The following is a 22,771-nucleotide window of genomic DNA, read 5'->3' on the forward strand; positions in this document are numbered from 1 at the left end:
GCTCGAGCGCCGGGGCCGCCCGGCGACTCCGCCACCCCCCCATCCCCGATGAGCTCACCGCCCGGCGAGGTCCGCCTGGGGGTGGGGGTGCCTGCCTCAAGATCCCGCGGGGTCTACGGGGCCCACATCTCAGCTCAGCGGGAAAGGCCCCTCCCTCCAGGGAGCCGCCCACAGTCACGGCCCCCTGCATTTGCCCCAAGCCTGGGCTGGCCGGGCAAGTTGGATTCTGCCCCCTAGGGTGGGGGTGGGGGGGGGACGGACAACAGTCCGCTGCAGGTGTTCGCTGAGCTCCTACCACCCGCAAGGCCACAGTGGGTCAGAGCCCCGAGCCCCGTGCCGAGCGAGCATCCCGCTGCCACCGATTTGGCCCCTGCTGGCTGCCAGGCCTGGCCTGGGAGCCAGCGGCAGAAAGACACTGATTCTCAGGAGCACGATTAGGTGCGGTCCCGAAGTCTGCGAGGGCCCAGGGCGGTGCAGTCGAAGAGCCAAGTATCGGGGCTCCTGTTCCTCTTCTACATGCCAACAGCCTGGCAGCTTCAGATTCGGCTCAAATGTCATTTCCTTGGGGAAGGCCACATAAAGCAGTGTCGTTTTAACATGTTGCCCACAAAGCCCAATAAGAACTACATTTTACATCCTGAGCCAGTATTATGTGCTTGCCCGTGCACACGCACACAGATTGACCCAAGTAACTGAAAGAAACATTTCACAAAATGAGACTTCTCCTTACTACCTGCAAAGCACTCTGGTATTTTTTTATTCTATTCTACCTCATTAAAAGAAAAAGAGAGGGGCGCCTGGGTGGCTCAGTCGGTTAGGCACCTGGCTCTTGATTTTGACTCAGTTCATGACCTCACTGTTCATGAGTTCAAGCCCCACATTGGGCTCTGTGCTGACAGCGTGGAGCCTGCTTGGGACTCTCTCTCTCTCTCTCTCTCTCTCTCTCTCTCTCTCCCCCTCTCCCTCTCCCTCCCCCTCCCCCTCCCCCTCCCTCTCTCTCTCTCTCAAAATAAATAAATAAGTAAACATTTAAAAAGAGAGAAAAAGAAAAGAAGAAAAGGAGGGACAGGGAAAGAAGTCGGTCATACCCGCTAAATGAAGTTGGCCGTCCATCTGCAGTTTAACACTAACAGCAAGGCGCTGATCGTCCTCCTGGCCTCCCTGCATTCATTGCTGCCTTTGCCGGCTCCACTGGCAATGACCTTCCACCCTGACCCAGAGTGGGATCTTCCAGCGGTGCCAGGGTCTCCCGCTGCTCCCTCTCGTGGGAACCCCCCCCCCCCCCACACACACACACACTGCTGGAGGGACCAGTGGATTTTTGTCACTTGATAGATGAGCGTGGATGGCCACCATGAATTCAGGCCTGTGAGGTGGCTGTGCCGGCGCTTATGGCCAAGACTGTCCTTCGGGGATGGAAACAGACATTGTAATGGTGGAGCTCACCATGGAGGCTATGGCCACGTGGCCGGATCTTGGGACCCCCACCTCCATTTGAATCCTCTTTTTACACTACTGCCTCCCTCCTCCTCTGTACACGACCCAGACAGGCTGGGGGGAAGCGAACGTTTGTACGGCGCCCGCTGTTCTCTGGCGAAGGTTTGATATCGGTTGTGACAATCTTCCGCGTACTTATTTTCACAGTAGTCCTGCCCTTACGACTTTTGTTCCTATCTGAGCAATGTTTCAAAGTATTTGAATACCACTAGGTAAATCCAAAGTATCCTTAACATCTTTGAAAAGTTAAGTTTTATATCAAACTAAAGTATCAAGAAGATTCTGATCTTAAAACGTTAAAGAGCTCAGTCAACAATCGTCTGGCTGAAGTTCCAGAGAAATTCCTCCTCTTCTTTACCTCTGCACACCCTTCCCAGAAAGACTCTGCTGGAGGCCCAAGATTTCCCCCAACAGCCCCCGTGATGACTCAGAACCCCCAGACCGTCCAGGTCACTGTCCCGAGAACTAAATACTAGCCGTGGGGACGTCCATGATGGAATTGCTGCACTGGCGATCCCTGAGCATAGTCGCCTCCCTGTCTAGGCCTCCAATTCCTCCTCTGTGTGATGGGGGTGGTGCAGAGGGCCTCTCAGCTCCAATGGTCAAGGGCTTTCCTGGTTTCTGGTGTCCAGAATAGACCTGCACGGCAGTGGGGCTGGATTGGGGCTACAGGTGCCCGCGGGGTGGGCGCAGGGGACCGTCACGGTTCAGCCTCCTGGTGCCATCCGTGGTGGGACCCCGTAGCGGGGCAATGGGTGGGACATAAAAGGCAGAGTGCCGAGGCAGGTGCCGGGGGAAGGGGTGTTCCCTGGGGAGAAGGCAAACCTAGAATTCCTTGACCTCATAAGGAAACAGCTCGGATCCCTACGGGGAGGGGTGGCGTGGAGGAGGACCGGGCCTCTGGGACAGGGGCCAGCACTGCAGAAGAAGGCTTGGAGAGGTGCTCGGGAATCCGATCTTGCCAAAACTCACAATTCCATGAGGCAGCCTCTGAGCGCCCCGAGCCCGAATGCCATGTGTTTCCCTGCTCTGAAAGATGAACAGCAAGCCCCCGCCCTGCCCAGGCTGTCCCCTTGCTGCTGCCATGCACTTGTCTCGGCAGCCACACACCTCCGCCTCCGATTTCGAGAGACAGAGCAGGCTTTGCGTATACTCTAAAACCCAGCCAGCTGCAACTCTTCTGGGGGTCTTTGCGCGTGCTCACATCAGGACCACATCTCCTCACCACTCCGTGTGTGGCTACCTCTTCTCCACCCCATAACTCACAGAGACCCAGTCTGTGACCCTCACCAGCTGGACCTAGCAGCCTGGGTTTGACCAGAGCCCTCCCCTCGTCTCCTGGTCGCCAGCTGTCATCTGACATCAGACACAATACCTCCTCTCCCTATGCTCCCAGCTCTGGCCCTACCCAGGGAGGAGTACATCAGTTGGACCGACACTCCATTAGCCGGCTTCATTCACGATATGATTGTTATAATCACGCCTTTGCAATCTCCCTAGGGACAGCTCTTTATTGACCAAGGCCCCCACCATTTCCTAATAGTAGTCTACGCTCTTCCGCAGGCCTTGCAGCCCTCCATGGTTTGCCCACAACAGGACCCCGGATCCCTGTCTTTGCACCCTCCCCTGTGCTGCAACGGGGCCGAGGCCCACCCAGACCTGAGTACTCAGAGCCTGCCAAGCCTTATTGGAACTCGTGAGCAGGCCCTCTGGGTCTGGAAGGTGCCCCGACCCCCCCCCCCGCCCCCTGCCAGGCTGCCTCCTGGGGCGACCGGGGAGGGGGGGGGGCGGCGGGCATTGCAAGAGGAGAGCAAACCCCCAGCGCCCCAGGTGGATGGCATGGTGGGTCAGACGTACACTCGCCGTCTGCGCGCCTCACTCGGCCCTCTGCCAGTGCCCACTGGCACGCCCAGTCCCTTGCAAGGCTGCTTGCTCCTGGAGTGCCGGCGGCCTCCTGGCCCAGTGCCCCATTTCCTCCCGAGTGGAGTGGGGAGGGAGGGAGGCGGTGGGGACCGGCGGGACGGCGGGCGCAGGTGCGCGGGCCAGGACCGCGTAGAGCGGGAAGGCGGGCCAGGCACAGGGGTTGTGGCGCGGCCGCTTCCCTGGCGTGGGGCACGGGCGTGAAGCTCTGGCAGCAGCGCCGGGCCTGGGACGCGCGGTCTCCAAGGGCTCGCTCTTAGGATCGGGTCCCTTCCTGCTGCTGCAGGGGCGTCCGGGGAACCCCAGGCGCGGGAGTCCCGAGTAGGGAGGGGGCCGGGGGGCTGCGGGGACGGGACGGAGTCCACGTGACTCGGGGAGCGCGAGCCACGCCCAGCGCCTCGGTCCCGCGCGGCTTTCCTGTCCTGGCCGGTTTCTGCCGGTTCGATTTGCGTAGGCACCCCCTACCTCCTCCCTTCTGGCCGTGACACACCAGCCGGTGACGCCTCGGCCGCTGACCCCGCCCCGCTCCCACGTCCCGACGAGCCCACGCTCTTTCCCCTCGCGCGCAGGCCCAGCTCCCCTCTCGAGTCCCTCCGGAACGCGCCAGCGGGCGGTGTCTCTAGAGTCGCCGGCCCCGCCCCCTTCCCGGGGCGCGCGGCCCCGCCCGTTCCCGCGGCCGGTCGGGCGTGCGCGGTCCGGGCTTCCGCGCACGCCCCGCCCCCTTCTGCCTCTAGCCTATCCTGCCCGTTTGTGACGTCAGGGCTCGTCAGGCCCGCCCCGCCTGCTCCCACGGCCCGACCGATCCGCACCGGCTGCTGTTCGCGGCCCGGCCCCGCCCCGCACAGCGCGCGCCGTCCGCAGAGCCCGCGGCCGTGACGCGGGCGTGACGCGGGCGTGACGCGAGTGCCGCCGCTCCCGAGGCGCTCGCGCTGTCCCCGCCGCGCTCCGAGGCAGCCGTAGCTCGGCCCGCGTCGCCAGGCCCCGGGCCGCCCCCGGGTCCCCGCCGCCCGCCGCCCGCCATGGACGACTACGCGGTCCTGTCGGACGCTGAGCTGGCCGCCGTGCTGCGCCAGTACAACATCCCGCACGGGCCTGTCGTGGGTACGCGGCGGCGAGCGGGCCCCCTCCCCGCGCCGCCCCCGGGCTCCCGGCCCGCGCCCCTGACCGCCCCGCGTCCCGTGTCTGGCCAGGTTCCACACGCAAGCTCTACGAAAAGAAAATCTTCGAGTACGAGACCCAGAGGCGGAGGCTCTCACCCCCGAACTCGTCCGCGTCGTCTTTCTCCTATCGGTTCTCGGGTGAGGCCCCCGCCCCAGAGCCCCACCTGGCGTCCCGTGGGGACGGGGCTTGGGCGCCACGGAGGCCGGGGTCGGGAGGGTGCAGCAGGGGCGCCGGCCGGGAGGGAGGGGCACGGGGGAAAGGAGGGGGGCCTCGGGGGCAAATGGTCCCGGCCCCCCCCCCCCCATTCAGACTTAGACTCGGCTTCAGTGGACTCGGATATGTACGATCTGCCGAAGAAAGAGGACGCCTTACTCTACCAGAGCAAGGGTAAGGCCGCGGTGGGCCGGGCACCCAGCCACCTTTATGGCACTCCCTCAGGGACCCTGGTGTCGGGGGGAACCTGGGATCTCGACCCCCATCACCCTCGGCAGCCCTAGAGGGGCGAAACGGTGCCACAGGCTGGCAAATGGGATTCAGATTAGGGCCACTGGGCCGAGGTGGGGCATTGCTCTCTCCTCTGCTACCCTGTCCCCCACCCCTTCCCAAGGCTACGGTGATGACTACTATGAGGAGAGCTACTTGAGCACCAGGACTTATGGGGAGCCGGAGCCTGTGGGCGCCTCGAAGGGGTTCCGCCAGCCCCCAAGTTCACTCTCAGACACAGACACCTTTCACCACCAGGTGAGCTGGCCGTTGAGCACTTGGGTGCTACCTGAGGGGGTCGTAGCTGCCTTCGGATAAAACAGGGGGGCTGCTGGGACAAATGGTGGCCCCCGTGCCTCCAGAAAGGTGTGGTCAGCAGACACCTTCCTGGTCAGGACCGTTCTTTGGGGGGCTGTCAGAACTGTTAAGAATAGAGCACTTGTGGGGTGCCTGGGCGGCTCAGTCAGTTAAGCTTCTGACTTCGGCTCAGGTCACGAGGTCATGGTTTGTAGGTTTGAGCCTCCTGGTCAGGCTCTCTGCTGACAGCTCGGAGCCCGGAGGCCGCTTGGGATTCTGTGTCTCCCTCTCTCTCTGCCCCTCCCCGTCTCACGCTCTGTCTCTGTCTCCTTCAAAAATAAATAAACATTAGGGGCGCCTGAGTGGCTCAGTCCGTTTAGCGCCCAACTTCGGCTCAGGTCATAATCTCGCAGTTCGTGAGTTTGAGCCCCGCGTCGGGCTCTGTGCTGACAGCGTGGAGCCTGGAGCCCGCTTCGGATTCTGTGTCTCCCTCTCTCTCTGCCCCTCCCCCTTTCGCATTCTCTCTCTCTCTCTCTCTCTCTCTCTCTCTCTCTCTCTCTTAAAAAGAAACAAACATTAGAAAAAAATTTTAATACAAAAATGAATACACGTTAAAAGAAAAAGACTAGAGCACTTGGGACCGGCCTTCCACCCTGATCTGGGATCTAGCTTTGAGCTCTTTCTCGGAACCTCGGGGCAGAAAGTAAGGTGCAGGCAGCCAGGACGGGCGAGGAGCAAGCAACAAAGCCCTACAGACACAGGGCTCAGACCTCAGGAGGGTCCTGGGAGGGGCAGGGTCTGGGCCTTTAAGCATTGGTCAGAATAGGCCGGTTGGGAGAGTTTGGACTGAGGGAGAGGACAGGCCACGCCGACCTGCCTGCTGGTCTCCTTTCCTGACTCTCACCTACAGGTGCGTGAGGACAGTCTTTTCTCTTCTGAAGAGGAGAGCAAGGATAGGTGAGTAGGAGGGAGGACCGGGCACTGGGTGCGATTCCAGGCCCTGGCGCCCCCCCCCCCCCCGCCCGGCTCACCCGCTCCCCTCTCTGCCTCAGGGAGCGCCCCGTGTATGGCCGGGACGGCGCCTACCAGAGCGTCGCGCACTACCGCCCTGTGTCCAGCGTGTCCAGAAGCTCCCTGGGCCTATCCTATTATCCCACCTCCTCCTCCGCCTCCCCCATGTCCTCCTCTCCATCTTCCCCCACTTCGTGGCTCACTCGTCGAGCTATCCGGCCGGAAAAGCAGGCCCCTGGGGCCGGTCTGGGCCAGGACCGCCAGGTCCCCCTCTGGGGCCAGCTGCTCCTGTTCCTGGTCTTTGCCGCCTTCCTGCTCTTTGTTTACTACTCCTTGCAGGCTGAGGACGGCAATCCCTTCTGGACGGAGCCCTGAGGCTCTGGCTTCGTGGCCGCCTGTTCTCAGAAGTCCTGGCTGACTGCCTTAGTAGTGTTTGCTGGGGGAGGGGGTGGGGGCTTTTCTGTGTGTTCTGGCTTGGGAGCGCCGGGCCTGGGTCCGGGCACCGCTCGCTCCCCTCGTTCTGCGGGGTAGGTGGCAGGCCCAGGCCCTCCGTGGCACGGTGGGCCTGGGCAGGCCTTCCTCTGGAGCCTTCTGGATCCTGCTTGCCTCTGACCCTTAGGGCCCAGGAGGGCAAGACTCTTCTCCCGGAGAGGAGAACATGGTTGTTGTCGTTGCATGCCTCCTGTCCGTTGTCACCTCGTTGGGGGGGGGGGGGTCAGCCAAAAGCCACCCCGACTTTGTTTTCGTGGACACGCAATAAAAAGACCATTTATTTTTAACGTGTGGGCTCCTTCTGCTGGGTATGGGTCGGGCTCCCCCGGCTGGGGGCCTCCGGGGTCGACATCTGGCTTTGTCGCTTCTCCCCTTTTGCTTTGGGGTTGGGGTAGGGATCGCATGCTACCCGTAGGCGCGTTTGCGCTTTACTTGTAGGGTTCCTGACTCCTTACCCAAAGCTGCTGTAACTACTTAGGACAATAACTGCCACCACGGGGCACGGAGAGCACATTTGGGAATGCAGGCGAGGGCACGGGCACAACGCTACTTACAGAGGCTTTAACCTCGGAGAGCTGACAACGGGCCTCAGTGTCCAAGGGCAGGGACGTGGGCAGGAAAGGAGACATGTTTGTTTGCTGGGGTTTCTCCTGGAAAGCTGCTTGCTTAGTGGCATGGGAACTCACAGTACTCAAATGCCTCATCGCTTCTGGGTCTAATCCAACCCCTTGCCTGGCTATATTGTTGCCTATCTCCAGGTTTTCTGCGGGGCTGGGGGGTGTTTCATAATCTTCAAAGTTGACATACATATATATACATTTTTTAAGATTTCGTACACCCAATGTGGGGCTCGAACTTACAACCCCGAGATTGAGTCACATGCTCTACTGACTGAGCCAGCCAGGTGCCCCAAAGTTTACATGTATTTTTTATTTTATTTATTGACTTATTTTTAAGAGAGAGAGAGCACAAGCCAGGGAGTGGCAGGCGGTGGGGAGGGAGAGAGAATGTTAAGCAGGCTCCACGCTCAGCATGGAGCCCGAATCAGGGCTCAATCCCACGACTGTGCGATCATGACCTGAGCCGAAATCAGGAATCGGACGTTCAACTGACTGAGCCACCCGGGTGCCTTTACATGTAGTTTTTAAAGCAAGTGCTAAGGAGCCCGAGGGCAGCAGACTGCGTGAGGCCCTGCATCCTGGTTCTGCATGCCAGCTGAGGAGGAAGGCGCAAGGGGTGGGGGTGGGGGGTGGTCCGGGCAGGCACTCAGGTGGCAAGCAGAGTCCCTGGCACGGGTCCCCGACAGGTGGGGCCCTGGCATCAGTCCCTCACCTCTGACCAGCTCCTTGCTTGGGCAGTAGGACTCGGCCAGGCCTACCTCCCTGGGCACAGCACCCGCGGGCCCCTATTTATGGTACACAGTGAACTTGGGTCAGGGCTGGAACTGGGACCCCCCCCACCCCGTGCTCCTGACCATTTCTTTTTCCTGCATGCTAGTGTTTCTCCCACGTGTGTGTGTGTGTGTGTGTGTGTGTGTGTGTGTGTGTTTTCTTAAAGTAACACGTGCATTTAGAATTTAGGGAACAAAATGAAAGAAATGAATGGCTTCTCATTTTCTCACCACCCCCACAGCTCAGCCTCCCTCGTTTGCTCCAAGCCACTCCCACCCCGGCTCACCCCCACCCCCGCTCCCCACCCCTCTCCCGCCAGGGCCCAGCCACTTTCGGGGAGGACTCCCCAGGCTCCCTGCCTCTGCCCCTTACCGTCCACCTAGACCCGGCTGCTCTGGGGTGGGCGGTGGGCACGGACACGAGACGGTGCCTCCTTCCTGATGACGAAGGGGCCTGATCAGATCAGTGAGCCCAAGTGAGGCCGCCAGTGCGCCAAGACCCCAGAGGGGCACGATGATGCAACTCGTCTCACCCACTGATCCCCAGTCAGGTGTGTTGAGAGGAGGGACTGACCCTGCCTGGGAGGGCAGCTACCCCACGGGCACTTGGCACCCAGGCAGAGACGCAAGTGAAGCCTAGCGGACCCAACATAGGGCCTGGGGAAGTGGCGAGCTTGACGCGGTGACACTCTGGAGAGGCTGGGGCAGAGTGAAGGCACAGTGGGAGGCGAAGGGGAGCTGAGCTTGAGACATCCCAAGGAAAGGACAGAGACGGCATGGCTTCTGGACGTGATGGCCCTCTATAGGCCTCCATCTGGTGCGGGAAAGGGGGCAGGGCGACAAGGTGTGCTTGGCAACCACTGTGGTTTCTTGGATGTGAGAAGAGAGGAGAGGGAGGAGACGGTCCTACCCATGTGACTCAGTCTCCCCCTTTCCATTCATTTCTTCCCCGAGGTGACCTGCATTCACCCCCCTGTGGCCAGGTGGAGGATTGCTGAGGACTCGCACAGTCCCTAGAGAGCTCCCGCTTTGAGCCTCCTGCCCTAGGGCTCAGAGACACCCCTGTCACATGCAGTCTCAATAGCTTGGGAGGATATTGGGCCTTCCCCAGGACTCCACTTCAAGCCTGGCCCCCTGCCCCAGGGCTCTGTGGGTCCCCGCGGACTCCCATACCTCTCCCAGTGCTCTGAAGGCTCCGGGCCTCCACGTGCTATTGTGCCCCATCCCTAGCAGGCACCCGAGTGCTCTCTGCTGCTCTGGGGGCCCTGATCCTAAGGCTGTGGATGGCTCCATGGGGATCTGCTGGAGCACTGAGCTTCAAGGTCTCTACTTAGTGCTCTCTAGGACTCTGGGACTGCCTCTGGGAAAGCTCCCACGGGCCCCCCTCCTGAAGTTACCTAGGGCTCCGGAGTAGCCCCACCAGGGCAGCTGGGGTTCCAGGATTCCCACTCCCAACAGTTCAGGTCATCCTCCTTCCCCCTCCAAGGGCTTGTGAGGTGGCCAGGGGCACAGTAGGGGGACAGTAGCTGCCCTCGGTCCAGGGCACAGCGGCTGTGCTGGTGCAGGGATGTCAGCCCTGCTGGGAAGGAGAGGCCCCGGCAGGCAGGGGCTGCCAGACTGGGCACAGCAGCATCCCAGGACAGGGACAGAGAGGAGGGCCCTACAAACGTGGTCTGCAAGGAGTGCTCCTGACCCTGGCCCTCCAACACGGGCCCCTGAATGTCCAGGGGAAGAGGAGGACAGCACTGGAACGACATAGGACTGGGCCTGCCTTGACACGCCCACTGTCCAGAAGCCAGCAGCTGCGGTGAGAGAGGGCAGTGGCCAGGCCATTTGGTCCCAGTGCCTCCACGAGCATAAACTACCCCAGGCCTTAAGACCGTAACGGATGGGGAAGTCGCACTACCTCCTCTCTGTTCTGGAAAACGGCGGCCCTGCCACCCTAGGCGCCCGGTGGCCAGTCCCGGGCGACACCGCCCTCTCAAGGCAGGCCGCACGCAGGTGAATAAAGTCAGGCCCCACCACTTCTGCAGGGCATGCTGGCCAGGGTCCCCACAGGACAGCTCCAGAGCTGGGCTGAGCCGAGGAGGAGCCCCTGTCCCTCCCTGGATGCCACATCCTGTCCAGGCAGCTGTGACACACGCAGGGAAGCAAGGGCGAAAGATGCCAGCCTGGGGGTGGGGAACAAGCCCCGGGGGGAAGGCTCCGCACGGAGGCTACAGGACGACCCGGCCCTGCCCAGGCAGGGGGCAGAAGGGAGCAGGACTGGGGCTCCATCCCTGCAGAGGGCTCTGGGGTAGGACGGGCGCATGGCACCGGGACTCCATCCTACGAGCGGCAAGCGGGCTGGGACCCGGTGCGCTGGCAGAGTCCCGGCAGGACACCCCGGCCGCTAGGTGCTAGGAGGAGACGGGGAGGGGCAGGGCCCGGGCCCGCCACCGGGCTCACACACAGGGTGTGGAGGCCTGGTCACCTGCCCGGAGCCAGCGGGGATGGTGGCCCAGCCCCGCCGCACCCGCACCGGCGCCCAGGCCTTGCCTGCCAGGCAGGGCGCCAGGAGCAGAGGAGCGGTCCCCGCCACACGGCGACCGCAGGCTGGCCCCATCTCATCTTCTAAGTGTAGGGACGGGACCGCTGGCCACCCTAGTGGGGAGCAGCACGCCCCCCCGCCCCCCATCCTTGGGGTCCTGTCCGCTCTGAGTCCAGGCAGCGCAGGGCAGGGGGAAGCTGACCAGCCCCACCCCACAGCCAGCCTCCAGCCCGCCCCAGCCACACCTCTGCACCTGGCCCTGCCTGTCGCCCTTCTGCCCCATCGCCCGCCGCCCCCCATCCCCCCAAAAGAGGCTGGAAGGGGACTGGGGTGAGGAAAGGGGGGCACCCGGCCCCTCAGGGTGGGTGGGGCTGCCACTCACCCGAGCCAGCGAGGGAGTCCCAGCACCTCCACAAGGGGAACCTTAGTCCGGGGCCCCTTAGGATTCTGTGGGCCCACCCCAGCGCGTGTGGCCACATCCCGCTCCAGGGCATAGGGCCAAGGTGCTGCAGGGCAGCCCCGACCACGGAACCCCGGCGGAACCAAGGGAAAGAGGATGGGGTGGCCGCTAAGACAGGGCCAGCGAGCACGCAGAGCAGAGCGACAGGTGCCCGCCACAGGCACCTCCCGTGCGCTCAGCGCTCTGCAGCTCTGGACGGTCTCCTCCCGCTCCCGCTCCCGCTCGGGTGGGTGTGGGGGAGTGGGCCCATGGCAAGTGCAGACGGGTCCCCCAGAGGGTGGGGTCTCCTCCTCCGGGGCAGGTGCATCCGGGGGAGGGCCGTCCCGAGCTGGGGCCGCTGTGCTGTGCGGCTCGGAGGTGGGGCTGGCTTCCGCCGCCTCTCGCGCTCCCCACGGGCTCCCCACGGGCCGGGCCGTGTCTCTCAGCAGGTCTCCAGGAGCCCGGCCAGGCCACTGGCGGCGGCGGAGGGGACGGGGCTGAGCAAACCACTGAGCCACGCGTGGGGTGGGGGGTTGCCCTTGAGCCGGCACACCTGCTGAGGACCGGCCGGGCACAGACGTCCTCGGGCAGAGACGGTGAGGTGCAGGGATGGGCACCGAAGGTGGGTGGGCAGGTGAGCGGGCGCAGGATCTGGCTGCCGGGGGCTGCGCCCACCCACAGGGCCGGCCACCAGGGGGAGCGCCTGCGCGGCCCCGTGAGGGAAAGGGAAGACTCCGCGCCCCGCTCCCCCCCCTACCCCCCCACCCCCCCCCCCCCGCCGCCGCCGCCGCCGCCGCCGCCGCCGCCGCCACCACCGCCACCACCACCAGGGGCAGGAGGCCTCCGAGGGAAGAGGGAAGGCCGGGCCCTCCTTGCTGTTCCTCCTGCCGGGGCCGAGGGACGGGAAAGCCGTTCAGCTCAGACACACGCCAGGGAGCTGGCGACGACGCCGGTCAGATGGCCCCGGCGTGTGGGGCCACACTGGGCCTGTGGGTCTCCGGGGGGCCGTCTTCAGGACCAAGCCACCCGACACGCTGGCCGGGGGATGTCCCCAGGAGCCACGACCACAGTCCCCGAGGTCAGGCCCAGCAAGCAACGCCCTGGTCTCTGCTGCTGCTCCCGGGACACGGCCCCGCTGCCCCGAGACCCTCTGTCCTCGGGTTCAAAAAGCACACGGCGGCCGCCCCCTTCCCGCCCGCCCCCCGCACGGTGCCACGAGCTGCACCACGGGGCCTGGCCCTGCGCGGCAGCAACGGCCAACGGGAAAGGCCCGGCCCACAGAACCGGCGTGACACACAGAGCTCGTGAGCATGTCAGAGCGTGTCAGAGCGAGCTCATCTCTGAGGCCCAGCCAGGAAGGACGGGGTGGGCACTTCCCCAGGGAAACCAGATGCTGCTGGCCTCCTGTGGCCACAGTGGGAGCTCCTTCCTGGATTGACAGCTGCACCCCGCCCCTCCCCCACCGCAAGCCTGCCACCACCTGGGCCACCAGAGTCCAGCACGGGGCCACCCGGCTACCCGAACCATCACTGAGGAGGGGCCCGCTCCTCTCCACTCCCTGCCCTCACCCGCTTGCCAGCCGCCCGGCGGAGGGCAGGGGGCAGAAGGGAGGGCACGCCTGTGTGTGGAGAGAGGTCACCCCTGCCTGCCTCACGGGGCAGCTGCCCCCGGCCCCGGGGAAGGAGAGGATGCGGGGGCGGGAGCACCGGCGGTCCGGAGCCTCCTGCTCTCAGGCCTGGGCAGGACTCAGCACGCTGGCAACGGTGCTGACCGGCTGCCGTGACGACAGACAGCTGCCCGCCCCTGTGCCGGGACGGCCGCCAGGGCTGCACGCTGCCCTGCAAAGGGCAGAAAGCGCCCCTCTTGGGCTGCGTGGGCCGCCCGGGAACCCGGTCCCATATTCTTCTTCCTGTCTCTGGCTCTTTGTGCGTTTTGTCTGCGAGCCTTTAAAGACGAAGAGCCACCCTCTGCCCATACACATGCGGGCCCTGCCTGCCTTGGTCCCCGGGCCGGAACGTGCCACCCCCCCTTTAGACAAAGGACGTGTTCCCGAGGGGCCCTGTGAGACCAGGACGCCCGCACCCAGGTTCAGGAGCCAGGACGCTCCTCCTGTGTCGTCCCCTCCAGCACTGCTCCGGGTGGACCCGTGTGACCTAGAAGGACACAGCAGAGGGGAGGGAACAAGAACACAGACATGAAGTTGTAAAACGGCTGAGGCTTCAATCTCGGGGCCCCTCTCTTCTCTCTCTCCCCCCCCCCCGCCCCCTCGCTCTCCGTCTCTTTCTGTCTCTCGTCTGTCACATCGCTGGCTCTGGGAAGCCCTGCCCTGTGCTGCCCTATGGAGGGGCCCCACGGGGGAGGCACCGGGGCCCCGCCACAGCCACGGGAGCCAGCTTGGATGCAGGGCCCGCTCGACAGGCAGACCGGGTGGCTTGGGCCCTAGCTGATGCCTGGACTGCGGCCTGTGAGCCACCTTGAGCCAGAGCCCCCCAACCGAGCCCTCTAGGAGCCTGTCCTCAGACAGTGTGGAGGTCAGAACACAGGGATTAGTGGTGGCAGGGGTACGTCGGGGTAACTCGGTGTGCAGCAATGGGTGAGGAATACAAGGAAGCGGTCCAGCAGGAAAGCGCCACGACCCGGTAGCTGGGGGCAGGGGGAGCAGGGAGGACGAGAGGCAGAGGCTAGTCCGTTTGATCCCACGGCCACAACACGCTCGTGTGCCACGTCGCAGAGCCGCTCGGGTATTTACGTGGAGAAAGCCTCTCTGAGTAAGTCTGGAGCAAAGGAACCCACGAGAAGCCCCGGAAGCCATTAGGAAGAGCCTGGAAAGCCCGATGACACAGAAACTAAACGCGTCTGCCTGGCCTGAACAAACCCAAAACCACAGTCAAGAGACGAGTGACAGTGCAGCGCGGGGAAAGATTAGCAAGACGTGACTCAGGCCTCGTAGCATCAACCTATCGAGGGAGCTTGAAGCGGTCCAGCAGGAAAAGCGCCAAGACCCGGTAGCTAGAGGCAGGGGGCGCGAGCAGGGAGAAGGAGAGGCAGAGGCTACACCCTTCGACCCCACGGCCAGAACCCGCTCGTGCGCCACCCTGCAGAGCTGCTCGTTCTGGAGACAAATGGCGGCCAGTGCCGGGCACCGCATTGCCCCCACCAGCCGGGGACAAGCCACCGCGGAGTCAAACAAACAGCGACCACCAAAGAGACCGGCCCTGGTGGGTGGGTGGCGGTCGTGGCGCCGGGTGCCGAGCAGCTCCGGGCGGCACCGCCGGGGCCCTGGGAGGCCATGTTGCTGGAGAAAGGCAGTGGCTTCCCAGCAGCTAGAGGGCCGACGGCACCCACGGACCAGACGACTGGCAGGGCCGGTCCCGGGCAGACGACCCCCTTGCCCGTCTGCACGCTCCCCCCAGATCCACGTTCTCGGTCTCAGGGCCCAGGGTCCTCCCCCGGCCCCGAGCTCAGGGTGCGGCTCTGTCCTCTGCCTCATCCGAGGGTTCTTTGCATCCCCACTGCCGGGCCCCACTCTGATCTCCGCCCCTCTCTCTCCTACGTGTCCGGACCTATCCGCTCCGGTCTGGGACTTGCCGGGCGCCTGTACAAACCCGACAGACACCTTCTCCCCGCCCGGGCTGTGGACGGTGCCCTCCAGACAAACCGGGGCAGGAAACGCTGACTGCCCCTCGTTGGGAAGTCCCCGAATCCTCGAGGGCTAGCAGCCTCCTGGCGTTTCCCAGGCCCGTGGGGACCCGGCCAAGGGGCCATGCCCAGGTAGGGAGGGCACGGGGCACGCACACACCTAGGAGTGAGTCTCAGGTCTCCGCAGCAGTGCTCCTCACAGAGGGGGTCCCAGACCCAGACCCGTGGTGGTGGCAGCAGCGTCAGCCCGGAGCTTGTTAGAGTCACAAGTTCTCAGGCCCCACCGCAGATCTGCAAGATCAGAGACCCCGGGGTGGAGTCCGGCGTCGCGAGGTTGAACAAGCCCTCCAGGTGTTCCCACGCGGCCGTCCAGCGTGAGAACCACGGGGACGGATGGTTCCTGATGGCACCCACTTGTAGAGAAGCCACGAGCTTTCTCTGCCTCTGCGGGGCCGCCCTTGCTTGTGACCTCCCCAGGTGACAGGCAGGGACAACCACAGGTGGTCCTGGAGAGCAGGGTGACTCGGGCAGGCCTCTCTCCCAGGGGGGCCACACCTGTCAAGTGGCGTGGGAAAGACTTTGTTACCTTCCTGCCGTCCTCACCTGCAGGAGCCTGGAGAGCTCCCCTGGCCAACACCACACTGGCGGGTACGGGCACCAGCTCTGCCCACCTTTTCCCGGGTACCGGGTACTAGGCCTGTGTGTGTGTGGAGGTGGGATCCATGCTTTACAGAGAACTGTCCCAGACGCACGCAGGGCCGCTGGAACACACAGCGCGCCGGGCAAGGAAGGGGCGGAGGGGGGGGGGGGAGAGTGGGGCGGGGGTGCCGCGATCCGGTCCCCGGGAGGCTGGATGCGCCCCGGACCGCACAGCAAGGCCGCTCTCCGAGGCCAGGGCGGGGAGGGGCTGCAGACGCGGTGACCATGCCCTTGGTCATCCCGGTGGGGCCGCCGCCCCCTTCTCCCCTCACTAGGCCCCGGGGGGCCCCGATACACTGGCCCTGGCCGTCTAGAGGGCCAGACACCGTCAGGTCGGCCTCGCCCCGGCGGAACGCACAGGTCCCCAGGCCTCGGGGAACGGAGACTCTGGCAGGGGCCAGGACCCGGAGAGGCGGGGAGCGGAGCCCAGGGACGGAGGGCGGTGTCCAGAAGGCCGGGGCGTCGTCCGCGCACGCCGCGCCCACCCTCACCGCCCCGGCACCGGTCTCCTCCTGTCCCTCAGCGCGCCACAGGAAGCCCCGCCCCACAGGTCGCGGGGCACCGCCTTCCTGCCCACCCCTTCCGGCTAGCTCCGCCAATGCCCCAGCTCGGCTCAGGACGGGGCCGCTCCCAGGCCGCCCGCGGAAGCCCCGGCCCCGCGGCCTGACGGACGTGTCCCCTGCCCAATCAAAACAAGCCGGTCTCCTGCGCGCCCCTCTGGGCTCGGCTCCCGCGCGCTCCTTTCTAGCGGTCGGGCCCGGTGGGCCGCGCGACGCCTAGACGTCCCGGCGGGACGAGCGGGACGTCTGCGTGCAGAGTCGCGCAAGTCGTCGTGTCCGTCCACGCCAAGCCCTGCTTGTGTGCTTTCGGCTGGAACTTGGATCTTGAAGTAACGGACCTCACGGGGAGTTCCGGAGAAGCGCCAGGGCGCCTCCCGCAGTTCCCTGGGACCGGCAGGGTGCACATCTAGTGCAATCGCACACCCGGCTTTGGCATTGCTGCCGTCCGAGAGCTGCTCCGTGTGTGCCGCACCCGCGTGTGCGGCCGCGCGTAGCTCTGCACTTTCGCCACGCGTGTAGATTCGGGCGACTCCCACGGGCATCCGCGTCCAGTTGGTTCCCTCCCAAGGACCCCTCCTGTTAACCTTTCGTAACCACAGCCTCCTCCCCTCTGCTCCCTCCCACCCCGCGACCACCAGTGTTGTGTGCTCGCTCGTGTACAAGTTGGTCATTTGAGCACTTCGGTAAATGGAACCATGCGGTATGCAGTAGGTCTCAGTGACGCGGGGTGGGCTTTTTTCCCTTCACTCTCATAATGCCCTTGAGATCCATCCAGATGGTTGCGTGTATCCATAGTCAGTTCTTCCTTCGTATTGCTAGCTACGGTCCTTGGTGTGGATCGACCGCTTGCTTCAAACATTCACCCGCTGAAGGACACGCTGCTCGTCCCCAGTCCTAGGCTGCTGCAGATACCCCCGCTATGGACATTCACGTACATGTTTTCGCGTGATCCTAAGCTTCTGTTTCTTTGGCCTAAATGCCCAAGAGTGCAATTGCTGGGTCCTATGGACATGGATGTTTAGCTTTAAATATTTCATTTAATTTTAGGGTATTTATTTAAGTAATCTCTATACCGAACGTGGGGCTCCAACCCACCACCCCAAGATCAAGGGTTGCACGCTCTTCCCACCGAGCCAGCCAGGCGCCCCTGGATGTTTAGCTTTAGGAGAAAGTGCCCACTTGCGGTCCACCCTGGCTGTTATCATTTTCCATTAGCACCCTGCACAGTTTTAGAGCGCATCATTGAACATTTTTACAAAGCAACATTATATTAAGCAAGATTGTTAACAATTTTGTCTCTCTCTTCTACATATAGTCTTCTAATGCAATCACCAACATAGTCATTTACAGAGTTTTACAAAGCATATACGCGGGGGCGGGGGTGGGGGCGGGGGTGGGGCGGGCAGGGAAAAACAAAAATGAATAAAAATAAAAAGCATACATCCTATATATTTAATTGTGATTTTCTCTTACTTACTTAGCAATAGGTCTTTGAAAACCTTCCATGTCACTAAACAAATGTCTAGCTCATCTCTCTTCTGGCTGCGTGGTATCTGATGCATGTACTGTATGTATGTACTATATGCAGCTACTATAATTTACATAATGAATCCCCAACTGGATGGTACGTTTACCTTTCCTCTTCTCTCTGCCATTGGCATTAGCACCGCAAGTACCAACTGTGAACGTGTGTCAGCCTCCCTCTAGGATAATTACCTCTAAGTGAAATTGACAGGTCAAAACCTATGGGCGTCTGAAATGTCAATAGATACTAAGAGATGGCCTTCCCGACGGAAAGACCCCACTGGTGGTACACTAGGGCTGTTAGTTCTTTGTCACCTATGTTGCAAATATTTTGCCCCCAGTATGTCTTTTGTCTTCAAGGACAAGGCTTGCCGGTTTGGGCAGTCAAGAAGGTATACATTTTTTTTTTTAAGTTTTTATTTTACTTTTATTTTCAATTACTTATTTTCTTTGAAAAATTTTAACGCGATTTATTTCTGAGAGACAGAGACAGAGAACAAGCAGGGGAGGGGCGGAGAGAGAGAGGGAGACACACAATCTGAAGCAGGCTCCAGGCTCGGAGCTGTCAGCCCGGAGCCCCACACGGGTCGAACCCACGAATCGTGAGTGAGATGGTGACCTGAGCCGAAGTCGGACGCTCCACCGACTGAGCCACCCAGGCACCCCAATTTTTAATTATTTTCCATGTTTGTTTATTTTTGAGAGAGAGGGAGAACGCGAGTGGGGGAGGGGCAGAGAGAGGGAGTCAAGAGGATCCAAACCGGACTCTATGCTGACAGCACAGAGCCCCATGTGGGGCTAGAACTCACAAACCGTGAGATCATGACCTGAACCCAAGTCGGAGGCTTACCCGAATGAGCCACCCAGGCGCCCCTAAAGTTTTTGTTTTTAAGTCATCCCTACACCCCACCCTGGGGCTCCAACTTCACACCCTGAGGTCAGGAGTCACATGCTCTACAGACTGAGCCAGCCAGGCGCCCCAAAGTTACACATTTTGATACCACCAAGGGTATTAAACTGTCAATTGGCGATTTCTGGGTTGCGTATCGTGGGCACGAAGGCCTCCTCCCACGTGTGATGACAGTAAGGAGACTCGGGGTGGCATTGGTGAGCCTGTTGCCAAGTCCTCGGTGACCCGGGCTGGTAGGTTGACCCGCTGGGCCAATGGCTGTGGCCCTGGGCGCCGGTCACATGATGCAGTGCTGCCTAGGCTGGGGGCTGGGGGCGGTGCCACTCTGACAGCCAGCCTCTGCCCTCCAGGGATGCCAGTCCAGCGAATACGGAATGAGAAACACGCATAGGTTGCGCGCGGGTAAGCAAGAGAAATCCCGGGGAAGAGGACGCAGAGCAAATGCAAAGTCAGGGGTGGGTGAGCAGGGATGCGCTAGGGCCGTGGGGAGGAGCTCCCGGGGTAGGGAGGAGCTCCCGGGGTGGGGAGGAGCTCCCGGGGTGGGGTTCCCAGGTGCCAGGAGCAAATGGCTTTCAGAAGGTCAGAGGGCAGAACCGAGACCCCACCTAAAACCCGTGTTGGTGAAGGGTGACCCCCGCGGCACAAAGGCAGGATGGTGCTATCAGGAGAAGTGGGTCTGAGGGAGCGGGGACCAACGCCCCCCTGACTCCAGTCCTAGCAGCTGCGAACAGGGAGGGGCTGCCTTCCCCCCACCCCTAGCTGCAGGCTGAGAGAGGAACCGCTCCCCGCTCCCCCTGCATCGTCGTGGTACTGCTGGGCTCCGGGCCGGCCGAGCACATCCACCCTCCCTGGAAGGGTAGCTCACCCCAGGCTTCCGGCCCAGGACCCCCAGAGGCCCAGCGGGACACGTGTCAGCAACCTCGACTTGAAGACACGGCCCACCTTGGTGGAGAACCGGCAGGCCTGTCGAAGACAGGACTGGCCCTGTGGACCTTCCCAGGGTGCAACTCTCAGAGGCCAGAGGACATCATTTGCGGTCATGGCCTTGCGTGCTTGCGGTGTGCCTCGGCTCCTCCCATCCCGCAGCCCTAGCAGCCTGTTCGCGGCGTGATCCCCATTCACGGCTTCTTCCGCACCACTAGCTGGCAAGTGGCCCAGGCGGGGTGTGGATCAAGGACGTCGGGCTCAAGCCAGATCCCCTTCTGTGGGGCTGTGCTCTACGGCGCGGTTCGCTCCCTCACTTGGAGGTCCCCGGGGAACGTGTGGCACACTCAGCATGTCCTGGAGGCTTGAGAGGTGAGCCCAGGTGGCCATCCCCCACGGAAGCCTCCTCGGGCCAGCACACAGCAAAGGGGGCAGGGTGAGAAAGAGAGCCGCCTTCCCCTCTTGTGCTTAACCGGGGCAGGGCGGGGGGGGGGGGGGGACGGGACTTCAAAACCCAGACTGGCATTACCTTTGATTTCTCAGGAGATCAGAGAGTGGCGCTCGTGGATATCTACGCGTTGTTTGCGTTATTGTGAGAGAAAGCTACTCCACCTCCCCAAGTCTTCAATGGCCTGTGAGACACAACAAAATAAAAACACAGAAGAGGGAATCGAACAGATAAGAATAATTTTAAAAGCCCAGGCACGGGGCACCTGGGCGGCTCAATCACTAGAGCACGCAACTCTGTGTCTCGGGGTTGCGAGTTCCAGCCCCGCGTTGGGCACACAGAGGTTCCTTAAAAGAAAAAAAAAAAGCACCCAGGCAATTTTGAAAAAGAACTGTCGAAGTCGGGCGCCTGGGTGGCTAAGTCTGTTAAGTGTCTGACTTTGGCTCAGGTCATGATCTCTCGGTTCGTGAGTTTGAGCCCCACGTCGGGCTTTGTGCTGATGGCTCAGAGCCTGGAGCATAGATTCTGTGTCTCCCTCTCTCTCTGCCCCTCCCCTGCTCATGCTCTTTCTCGGTCTCTCTAAAATAGACATGAAAAAGCGTAGGAGTCACAAAACATAGCCTTTGGAATAAAATCCGTCAACAGACGGATGAAACCACAAACAGATGCCACTGAAGAAAGAATTACTGACCTGGAAGATGGTCCTCAGAAATCATCTCCTGCCCCATATCCCCTCGTGGTGGATAAGGTTGCTTCCGCCTTCCCTGAGAAATTGTGGCAGCCCCTCCTCAGAGATCCAGGCTCTGCCTCTTCCAGGCCCCTCATCCTGGCGTCTAGGTGTCTGCTCAGCCCGACCTCTTCCCCGCTTCCCCTCGCCTTAGGGACGGCAGCTTTCTGCCATACGATCTGTTTCTTCGGCCCTCCGGGCCCTGAGCCACCAAATGCTCGTATTCGATTTCGTCTGCTGAGAAACCGTGTCTATTTCTCGTCTCCTTCTCCTGCCCGACTGCTACAGAGTCGGACCTGGGAGTGCTCTCAGAAGAGGGGCCCGCCAAGTGGGGATGTGGGGATGGGTGTGGTCGCGCCCTTGGGCCCCAGGGCAGGGCTCGGGCTCCCTGCCAATGGGAACTGGGCGCGTACGTAGCACCCGTGCTCTGCGGGGACCTCTTCCTTCATCAGGCTGTCACCTGCAGTGAACCGGGATGAAGGGCCACCTGCGGGAAGCCCTGAGGAGCCGGCGTGGCTGCTGTACTGTCACGGCGGTAAGGACGGCTCTGAAGACCGTGGTGTGGTGATCCCGGAGCGCGCAGAGAAAACAATGGCAACTTTAGTTCCTCACCTCTCAGCTCCAGTCACAGCACGACACGCACAGAACTCCCCCGACAGCCCTAAAAATTCCCTTCCTTCCGTACCTGCAAGGGTTCCTCGTGGTGAAAATTAAACACAAGTTTATCGGTGCGGGTTACAGAATCCCAAAGTCCACTGAATTCCCAGCCTCTCTCTGTTCCTCGTGTGAAAGGTATGGCCGTGGTTGGAGGAGTGTGGCCCGGAAACCTGGAACTGGGACGTCTGCTCGGCCTCAGTCGAAGCTGAGAGTCGGGATGCCACCAGCCCCTCTGAGCCCCCCATTGTGGTTCAAGTAGCTGCCCCGTGTCTAAGGGACTGGTGTCCCGTCGCCAGAAGAATGTGTCATTATCTCGTGTGGGCTTGGTCCCTTGTAATGCAATTCATGTTGTCCTTGAGATCCTGGGCAACATCCCGCTTGCCATTCAGCCCATATGTAGGGTGCAGTCACAGTATGCCCCACGGCTAAGTCTGAACCATGAGGAAATAGCTCATGTGTCAATAAAAATCCCCAGATGTAACTGGTATCTAACAGATTAATCCTATTTGAACATTTGTGGGAATGGATTCTCAGGCTACCAGGCTAAGGAGGTGAGCTAAGGCACTCACTGGGGTAGATTCACTGATAGTGATGTACTTACTAAATGTTACTGACGGAATGTGGAGCACTTGCAGCTCGTAAGAAATACAGGCCCGTGCTTGTTTGGTTGACTGAACTTGGACTCACTGGTGGCCTGTAGTTGATCGGTTTCAATGCCAGGACTCTCTTGGCATGAGGTGGAGAAGGGAATCTAAAGTGTTACGAGAAAAAAACCCCAAGTGTTAGAGAGAGAACAACTTGGCAAGTGTTAGAGAGAGAAGATCACGTTGGATCTGAACACCCCACACCCTATGTTCCACAGGATGGTCCAGAAGCAGCTCCTTTCAGTGAAGCTTTGAGAGAACCATTAGAGTAGGAACAGTTGCATCTTAGAAAAGCTCTGGAAAGATCACCATGGGGGCCCCTGGCTGGCTCAGTTGATAAAGAATGCAACTGTTGACCTCTGGGTAGTTAGTTTACCACATTGGGTGTGGAGCCTCGTTAAGAAAAAAAGAAAAAAAAGATCAGGCCCCTGGATAGCCCAGTCGGTTAAGTATCCGACACTTGATTTTGGCTTAGGTCAGGATCTTCAAGGTTTGTACATTCGAGCCCTGCATTGGGTTCTGTGCTGACAGTGCAGAGCCTGCTTGAGATTCTCTCTTTCTCTGTCTGGCCCTCCCCTGCGCTCTCTCTTCTCTCTTAAAAATAAATAAACATTTTTTAGAAAAGAAAAAAGAAAATGAATGAAATAAAACAGGCCAAGTGCTACAGCATGTTTGATATATAGAACTCTAAATGCTCCAGGTATGGGAGCCAAAAATCTGCCTTGAGCTGCTCCAGTGGAGTCACAGACTCTCACCCAGTTTCGAGGCCCAGAGTCCCTTCATGGACCGGGAGGTGGGTCCCCTGAGACACACACTGCA

General features: G+C 61.4%; 1 protein-coding gene and 1 long non-coding RNA gene across 3 annotated transcripts; one reads left to right on the plus strand and one right to left on the minus strand.

Annotated features, from left to right (window-relative positions):
• Positions 1-4,300: 4,300 nt before the first annotated feature.
• EMD (emerin) lies at positions 4,301-6,800 on the plus strand. Its single transcript, XM_042974166.1, has 6 exons — positions 4,301-4,518; positions 4,608-4,715; positions 4,888-4,965; positions 5,186-5,319; positions 6,269-6,315; positions 6,411-6,800. The coding sequence occupies exons 1-6, from the start codon at positions 4,437-4,439 to the stop codon at positions 6,742-6,744; spliced, it is 783 nt and encodes a 260-aa protein (XP_042830100.1). The 5' UTR covers positions 4,301-4,436; the 3' UTR covers positions 6,745-6,800.
• Positions 6,801-18,476: 11,676 nt separating this feature from the next.
• LOC122235338 lies at positions 18,477-21,684 on the minus strand. Of its 2 annotated transcripts, XR_006213404.1 has the most exons (4): positions 21,337-21,683; positions 20,616-21,198; positions 20,006-20,108; positions 18,477-19,879 (listed from the first exon to the last, which is right to left on the minus strand). It is a non-coding gene; the product is annotated as an uncharacterized LOC122235338 (long non-coding RNA). The 2 variants fall into 2 exon arrangements; XR_006213403.1 differs by having other exon boundaries at positions 20,616-21,684.
• Between the last annotated feature and the right edge of the window lie 1,087 nt (positions 21,685-22,771).

This window comes from Panthera tigris, chromosome X (genome assembly GCF_018350195.1).
Source record: "Panthera tigris isolate Pti1 chromosome X, P.tigris_Pti1_mat1.1, whole genome shotgun sequence".
NCBI lineage: Eukaryota > Metazoa > Chordata > Mammalia > Carnivora > Felidae > Panthera > Panthera tigris.